At 48.5% G+C, this 9688-nt stretch overlaps 1 protein-coding gene across 1 annotated transcript in view; it reads left to right on the forward strand.

The window, feature by feature from the left end:
• The first annotated feature begins 9206 nt into the window (after positions 1 to 9206).
• LOC120063918 (zinc finger protein 385B-like) overlaps positions 9207 to 9688 on the forward strand; it is a 41442-nt gene continuing 40960 nt past the window's right edge. Inside the window, exon 1 of the mRNA XM_039014230.1 lies at positions 9207 to 9257. Within this exon, the coding sequence (XP_038870158.1) occupies positions 9207 to 9257 (51 nt within the window). The remainder of the gene's footprint in view (positions 9258 to 9688) is intronic.

The raw sequence follows: 9688 nt of genomic DNA on the forward strand, positions 1-9688 counted from the left end.
CTGGCCACTTCCTATGGACTACCACAGAGTACACAGTCTGGCCACTCCTATGGACTACCACATAGTACAACAGTCTGGCCACTCCCTAGGACTACCACAGAGTACAAACAGTCTGGCCACTCCTATGGACTACCACAGAGTACAACAGTCTGACCACTACTCCCTAGGACTACCACAAGAGTCACACAGTCTGGCCACTTCCTATGGACTACCACAGAGTACAACAGTCTGGCCACTTCCTATGCTACCACATAGTACAACAGTCTGCGCCACCCCTAGGACACCACAGAGTACAACATTCTGACCACTCTCTAGGACTACCACAGAGTACAACATCTGGCCACTCCTATGGACTACCACAGAGTACAACAGTCTGGCCACTCCTAGACTACCACAGAGTACAACAGTCTGACCACTCCCTAGGACTACCACAGAGTACAACAGTCTGGCCACATCCTATGGACTACCACACAGAGTACAACAGTCTGGCCATTCCTATGGACTACCACAGAGTACAACAGTCTGACACTTCCTATGGACTACCACAGAGTACAACAGTCTGACCACTTTCTATGACTACCACAGAGTAAAACAGTTTGGCCACTTCCTAGGGATTACCACAAGTACAACAGTCTGACCACTTCCTATGGACTACCACAGTAGTACACCAGTCTGGCCACTTCCTAGGTGACTACCACAGAGTACAACAGTCTGCCACTTCTATGGACTACCACAGAGTACAACAGTCTGACCACTCCCTAGGACTACCACAAAGTACAACAGTCTGACCACTTCCATGGACTACCACAGAGTACAACAGTCTGACCACTTCTATGGACTACCACAGAGTACAACAGTTGGCCACTTCCTATGGATTACCACATAGTACAACAGTCTGACCACTTCCTATGGACTACCACAGAGTACCAGTCTGGCCACTTCCTATGGACTACCACAGTACCCAGTCTGGCCACTTCCTATGGACTACCACAGAGTACAACAGTCTGGCCACTTCCTATGGACTACACATAGTACAACAGTCTGGCCACTCCTAGGACAACCACAGAGTACAACAGTCTGGCCACTTCCATGGACTACCACAGAGTACACCAGTCTGGCCACTTCCTATGGACTACACACAGAGTACACAGTCTGACCACTTCCTATGGACCCCACAGAGTACAACAGTCTGGCCACTTCTTATGGACTACCACGAGTACAACAGTCTAGCCACTTCCTATGGACTACCACAGAGTACACCAGTCTGACCACTTCCGATAGGACTACAACAGAGTACAACAGTCTAACCAATTCCTAAGGCTACCACAGAGTACAGCAGTCTGCTCTTCCTATGGACTACCACAGAGTACAACAGTCTGACACTTCCTATGGAATCTGGACTACCACAGAGTGCAACAGTCTGACCACTTTCTATGGACTACACAGAGTACAACAGTTTGGCCACTTCCTATGATCCAATAGGTACAACAGTCTGACCACTTCCTATGGACTACCACAGAGTACACCAGTCTGGCCACTTCCTATGGCTACCACAGAGTACAACAGTCTGGCCACTTCCTATGACTACCACAGAGTACAACAGTCTGACCACCCCTAGGACTACCACCAGAGTACAACAGTCTGACCACTTCCTATGGACTACCACAGAGTACAACAGTCTGACCACTTTCTGGACTACCACAGAGTACAACAGTTGGCCACTTCCTATGGATTACCACATAGTACAACAGTCTGACCACTTCCTATGGACTACCACAGAGTACAACAGTCTGGCCACTTCCTATGGACTACCACAGAGTACACCAGTCTGGCCACTTTCCATGGACTACCACAGAGTACAACAGTCTGGCCACATCCTATGGACTACCACATAGTACAACAGTCTGCGCCACGTCCCTAGGACTACCACAAGTACAACAGTCTGGCCACTTCCTATGGACTACCACAGAGTACAAGAGTCTGACCACTCCCTAGACTACCACAGAGTACAACATCTGGCCACTTCCTATGGACTACCACAGAGTACAACAGTCTGCCACTTCCTATGGACTACCACAAGTAAAACAGTCTGGCCACTCCCTAGGACTACCACAGAGTACAACAGTCTGACCACTCTCTAGACACCACAGAGTACAACAGTCTGGCCCTCCTAGGACTACCACAGAGTACAACATTCTGCCACTCCCTAGGACTACCACAGAGTACAACAGTCTGACCACTCCCTAGGACTACCACAGAGTTACAACAGTCCTGGCACTTCCTATGGACTACCACAAGATACAACAGTCTGGCCATTCCTATGGTACTACCACAGAGTACAACATTCTGCCACTTCCTATGGACTACCACAGAGTACAACAGTCTGACCACTTCCTATGGACTACCACAGAGTACACCAGTCTGACCACTTCCGATGGACTACCCACAGAGTACAACAGTCTGACCACTTCCATGACTACCACAGGTACAACAGTCTGGCCACTTCCTATGGACTACACAGAGTACAACAGTCTAGCCACTTCCTAGGACTACACAGAGTACACAGTCTGACCACTCCGATGGACTACCACAGAGTACAACAGTCTAACCAATTCCTAAGGACTACCACAGAGTACAACAGTCTGGCCACTTCCTATGGACTACCACAAGTACAACAGTCTGCACCACTTCCATGGACTACCACAGAGTACAACAGTCTGACCACTCCCTAGGACTACCACAGAGTACAACAGTCTGACACTTCCTATGGACTACCACAGAGTACAACAGTCTGACCACTTTCTATGGACTACCACAGAGTACAACAGTTGGCCACTTCCTATGGATTACCAACATAGTCAACAGTCTGACCACTTCCTATGGACTACCACAGAGTACAACTCTGGCCACTTCCTATGGGACTACCACAGAGTACAACCAGTCTGGCCACTTCCTATGGACTACCACAGAGTACAACAGTCTGGCACAATTCCTATGGACTCCCACAAGTACAACAGTCTGGCCACTCTCCTAGGACTACCACAGAGTACAACAGTCTGGCCACTTCCTATGGACTACCACAGAGTACAACAGTCTGACCACTCCCTAGGACTACCACAGAGTACACAGTCTGCCACTTCCTATGGACTACCACAGAGTACAACAGTCTTGGCCACCTTCCTATGGACTACCACATAGTACAACAGTCTGGCATCCCTATGGACTACCACAGAGTAACAACAGTCTGCCACTCTCTAGGACTACCACAGAGTACAACAGTCTGGCCACTCCGAGACTACCACAGAGTACAACAGTTCTGGCCACTCCCTAGGACTACCACAGAGTACAACAGTCTGACAATTCCTAGGACTACCACAGAGTACAAGCAGTCGGCAATCCTTCCTATGGACTACCACAGAGTACAACAGTCTGTACTTCCTATGACTACCACAGAGTACACCAGTCTGACCCATCCATGGGACTACCACAGAGTCCAACAGTCTGACCACTTCCTATGAACTACCACATATACAACAGTCTGGCATCTTACCACTTCCTATGGACTACCACAGAGTACAACAGTCTAGCCACTTCCTATGGACTACCACAGAGTACACCAGTCTGACCACTTCCGATGGCTAACCACAGATACAACAGTCTAACCAATTCCTAAGACTACCACAGAGTACAACAGTCTGACCACTTCTATGGACTACCACAGAGTACAACAGTCTGGCCACTTCCTATGGACTACCACAGAGTACAACAGTCTGACCACTCCCTAGGACTACCACAGAGTACAACAGTCTGACCACTTCCTATGGCTACCAGAGTACAACATCTGGCCACTTCTTATGGACTACCACAGAGTACAACAGTCTAGCCACTTCCTATGGACTACCCAGAGTACACCCTCTGACCACTTCCGATGGACTAACCACAGAGTAAAACAGTCTAACCAACTTCCTAAGGACTACCACAGAGTACACAGTCTGGCACTTCCTATGGACTACCACAGAGTACAACAGTCTAACCACTTCCTATGGACTACCACAGAGTACAACAGTCGACCACTTCTATGGACTACCACAGATACAACAGTTGGCCACTTCCTATGGATTACCACATAGTACAACAGTCTGACCACTTCCTATGGACTACCACAGAGTACACCAGTCTGGCCACTTCCTATGGACTACCACAGAGTACACAGTCCTAGCCACTTCCTATGGACTACACAGAGTACAACAGTCTGACCACTCCCTAGGACTACCACAGAGTACAAACAGTCTGACCACTTCCTATGGACTACCACAGAGTACAACAGTCTGACCACTTTCATGGATACACAGAGTACAACAGTTTGGCCACTCTATGGATTACCACATAGTACAACAGTCTGACCACTTCCTAGGACTACCACAGAGTACACCAGTCTGGCCACTTCCTATGGACTACCACAGAGTACACCAGTCTGGCCACTTCCTATGGACTACCACAGAGTACAACGTCTGGCCACTTCCTAGGACTACCACATAGTACAACAGTCTGGCCACTCCCTAGACAACCACAGAGTACAAACATCTGGCCACTTCTATGGACTACCACAGAGTACAACAGTCTGACCACTCCCTAGGACTACCACAGAGTACAAACAGTCTGGCCACTTCCTATGGACACCACAGAGTACACCGTCTGACACTTCCTATGGACTACCACAGAGTACAACAGTCTGCCACTTCCTATGGACTACCCAGAGTACACAGTCTGACCACTTCCATGACTACCACAAGTACACAGTCTGGCCACTTCCTATGAACTACCACAGAGTACAACAGTCTGGCCACTTCCTATGGACTACACAGAGTACAACAGTCTGCCACTTCCTATGGACTACCACAGAGTACAACAGTCTGCCACTTCCATGGACTACCACAGAGTACAACAGTCTACCAATTCCTAGGACTACCACAAGAGTACAACGGTCTGCCACTTTCCTATGGACTACACAGAGTACAACAGTCTGGCCACTTCCTATGGACTACCACAGAGTACACCATCTGACCACTCCCTAGGACTTACCACAGAGTACAACAGTCTGACCACTTCCTATGGACTACACAGAGTACAACAGTCTGGCCACTTCTTATGGACTACCACAGAGTACAACAGTCTAGCCACTTCCTATGGACTACCACAGAGTACACCAGTCTACCACTTCCGATGGACTACCACAGAGTACAACAGTCTACCAATTCCTAAGGACTACCACAAGTACACAGTCTGGCATCTTCCTATGGACTACCACAGAGTACAACAGTCTGACCACTTCCTATGGACTACCACAGAGTACAACAGTCTGACCACTTCCTATGGACTACCCAGAGTAAACAGTTTGGCCACTTCCTATGGATTACCACATAGTACAACAGTCTGACCACTTCCTATGGACTACCACAGAGTACACCAGTCTGGCCACTTCCTATGGACTACCACAGAGTACAACAGTCTGGCCCTTCCTATGACTACCACAGACAACAGTCTGACCACTCCCTAGGATACCAAGTACAACAGTCTGACCACTTCCTATGGACTACCACAGATACAACAGTCTGACCACTTCTATGGACTACCACAGAGTACAACAGTTGGCCACTTCCTATGGATTACCACATAGTAACAACATTCTGACCACTCTCCTATGGACACCACAAGTACAACAGTCTGGCCACTTCCTATGGACTACCACAGAGTACACCAGTCTGGCCACTTCCTATGGACTACCACAGAGTACAACAGTCTGGCCACTCCTATGGACTACCACATAGTACAACAGTCTGGCCACTCTCCTAGGACTACACAGAGTACAACAGTCTGGCCATTCCTATGGACACCACAGAGTACAACAGTCTGACCACTCCCTAGGACTACCACAGAGTAAAACAGTCTGGCCACTTCCTATGACTACCACAGAGTACAACAGTCTGGACCACTTCCTTGGACTACCACATAGTACAACAGTCTGGCCACTCCTAGACTACCACAGAGTACAACAGTCTGACCACTCTCTAGGACTACCACAGAGTACAACAGTCTGGCCACTCCCTAGGACTACCACAGAGTACAAACAGTCTGACCACTTCCTATGGACTACCACAGAGTACAACAGTCTGACCACTTCCTATGGACTACCACAGAGTACAACAGTCTGACCACTTCCTATGGACTACCACAGAGTACAACAGTCTGGCCACTTCCTATGGACTACCACAGAGTACAACAGTCTGGCCACTTCCTATGGACTACCACAGAGTACAACAGTCTGACCACTTCCTATGGACTACCACAGAGTACACCAGTCTGACCACTCTATGGACTACCACAGAGTACAACAGTCTGACCACTTCCTATGAAACTACCACAGAGTACAACAGTCTGGCCACTTCCTATGGACTACCACAGAGTACAACAGTCTGCCACTTCCTATGGACTACCACAGAGTACACCAGTCTGACCACTTCCGATGGACTACCACAGAGTACAACAGTCTAACCATTCCTAGGACTACCACGAGTACAACAGTCTGGCCACTTCCTATGGACTACCAGAGTAAACAGTCTACCACTTCCTATGACTACCACAGAGTACAACAGTCTGACCACTCCTAGGACTACCACAGAGTAAAACAGTCTGCCACTTCCTATGGACTACCACAGAGTACAACAGTCTGACACACTTCTATGGACTACCACAGAGTACAACAGTTTGGCCACTTCCTAGGATTACCACAAGTACAACAGTCTGACCACTTCCTATGACTACCACAAGAGTACAACAGTCTGGCCACTTCCTATGGACTACCACAGAGTAACCCAGTCTGGCCACTTCCTATGGACTACCACAGAGTACAACAGTCTGGCCACATCCTATGGACTACCACAAGTACAAACAGTCTGGCCACTTCCTAGGACTACCAAGAGTACAACAGTCTGCCACTTCCTATGACTACCACAGAGTACAACAGTCTGACCACTCCCTAGGACTACCACAGAGTACAACAGTCTGGCCACTCCTATGACTACCAAAGAGTACACAAGTCTGGCCACTTCCTATGGACTACCACATAGTACAACAGTCTGCGCCACTCCTAGGACTACCACAAGTACAAACAGTCTGACCACTCTCTAGGACTACCACAGAGTACAACAGTCTGGCCACTCCCTAGGACTACCACAGAGTACAACAGTCTGGCCACTCCCTAGGACTACCACAGAGTACAACAGTCTGACCACTTCCCTAGACTACCACAAGTACAACAGTCTGGCCACTTCCTATGGACTACCACAGAGTACAACAGTCTGGCCACTTCCTATGGACTACCACAGGTACAACAGTCTGGCCACTTCCTATGGACTACCAAGAGTACACAGTCTGACCACTTCCTTGGACTACCACAGAGTACACCAGTCTGACCACTTCCGATGGACTACCACGAGTACAACAGTCTGACCACTTCCTATGAACTACCACAGAGTACAACATCTGCCACTTCCTATGGACTACCACAGAGTACAACATTCTAGCCACTTCCTATGGACTACCACAGTACACAGTCTGACCACTTCCGATGGACTACCACAGAGACACAGTCTAACCATTCTAGGCTACCACAGAGTACAACAGTCTGACCACTTTCTATGGACTACCACAGAGTACAACAGTTGGCCACTTCCTATGGACTACCACAGAGTACAACAGTCTGACCACTCCCTAGGACTACCACAGAGTACAACAGTTGACCACTTCCTATGGACTACCACAGAGTACACACAGTCTGGCCACTTCTTATGGACTACCACAGAGTACAACAGTCTAGCCCTCTTCCTATGGACTACACAGAGTACACCAGTCTGACCACTTCCGAATGGACTACCACAGAGTACAACAGTCTAACCAATTCCTAAGGACTACCACAGAGTACAGCAGTCTGGCATCTTCCTATGGACTACCACAGAGTACAACAGTCTGACCACTTCCTATGGACTACCACAGAGTACAACAGTTGACCACTTTCTATGGACTACCACGAGTACAACAGTTTGGCCACTTCCTTTGATTCAACATAGTAGCTCAACAGTCTGACCACTTCCTATGGACTACCACAGAGTACACCAGTCTGGCCACTTCCTATGGACTACCTACAGAGTACAACAGTCTAGCCACTTCCTATGGACTACCACAGAGTACAACAGTCCCTGGACCACTTTCCCTAGGACTACACACAGAGTACAACAGTCTGGCCACTTCCTATGGACTACCACAGAGTACACAGTCTGACCACTTTCTATGGACTACCACAGAGTACAACAGTTTGGCCACTTCCTATGGATTACCACATAGTACAACAGTCTGACCACTTCCTTGGACTACCACAAGAGTACACCAGTCTGGCCACTTCCTATGGACTACCACAGAGTACACCAGTCTGGCCACTTCCTATGGACTACCACAGAGTACAACAGTCTGGCCACTTCCTATGGACTACCACATAGTACAACAGTCTGGCCACTCCCTAGGACTACCACAGAGTACAACAGTCTGGCCACTTCCTATGGACTACCACAGAGTACAACAGTCTGACCACTCCCTAGGACTACCACAGAGTACAACAGTCTGGCCACTCCTATGGACTACCACAGAGTAACAACAGTCTGGCCACTTCCTATGGACTACCACATAGTACAACAGTCTGGCCACTCCTAGGACTACCACAGAGTACAACAGTCTGGCCACTCCCTAGGACTACCACAGAGTACAACAGTCTGGCCACTTCCTATGGACTACCACAGAGTACAACAGTCTGACCACTCTCTAGGACTACCACAGAGTACAACAGTCTGGCCACTCCCTAGGACTACCACAAGTACAACAGTCTGCCACTCCCTATGGACTACCACAGAGTACAACAGTCTGGCCACTTCCTATGGACTACCACAGAGTACAACAGTCTGGCCACTTCCTATGGACTACCACAGAGTACAACAGTCTGACCACTTCCTATGGACTACCACAGAGTACAACAGTCTGGCACTTCTATGGATACCACATAGTACAACAGTCTGACCACTCCTATGGACTACCACAGAGTACAACAGCCTGCCACTTCCTATGGACTACCACAGAGTACAACAGTCTGGCCACTTCCTATGGACTACCACGAGTACACAGCTGTCGCCACTCTCCAGGACTACCACAGAGTACAACAGTCTGACCACTTCCTATGGACTACCACAGAGTACACAGTCTGCCACTTCCTATGGACTACCACGAGTACAACAGTCTGAACCACTTCCTATGGACTACCACAGAGTACAACGTCGGGTCACAGTAGGCATACTGTGGATAATCGTGTCTAACAACTATCCCTGCCCAGTATAGTTGGTCGCACTACAAACAACACCAAACCATTTTGTACACCAATGCATCACCGGCTATGTTTGAAACACTCTCAGGATTGGCCATGAATTGGTGAAATGGGAACAAAGGTCCTAAGAACATTTCAGGCAACGTCTGTTATTCTAACACTACAGCATGTGGGATTGTTGGCTATTGAAACTAATAATAGGTGTAAACACTTGTTAACAATATGATGTCTCTTAGCTTGGACTACTAAAGGATTCACGCACAG

The sequence above is a fragment of the Salvelinus namaycush genome, chromosome 19, assembly GCF_016432855.1.
Source record: "Salvelinus namaycush isolate Seneca chromosome 19, SaNama_1.0, whole genome shotgun sequence".
In the NCBI taxonomy this organism is placed as follows: domain Eukaryota; kingdom Metazoa; phylum Chordata; class Actinopteri; order Salmoniformes; family Salmonidae; genus Salvelinus; species Salvelinus namaycush.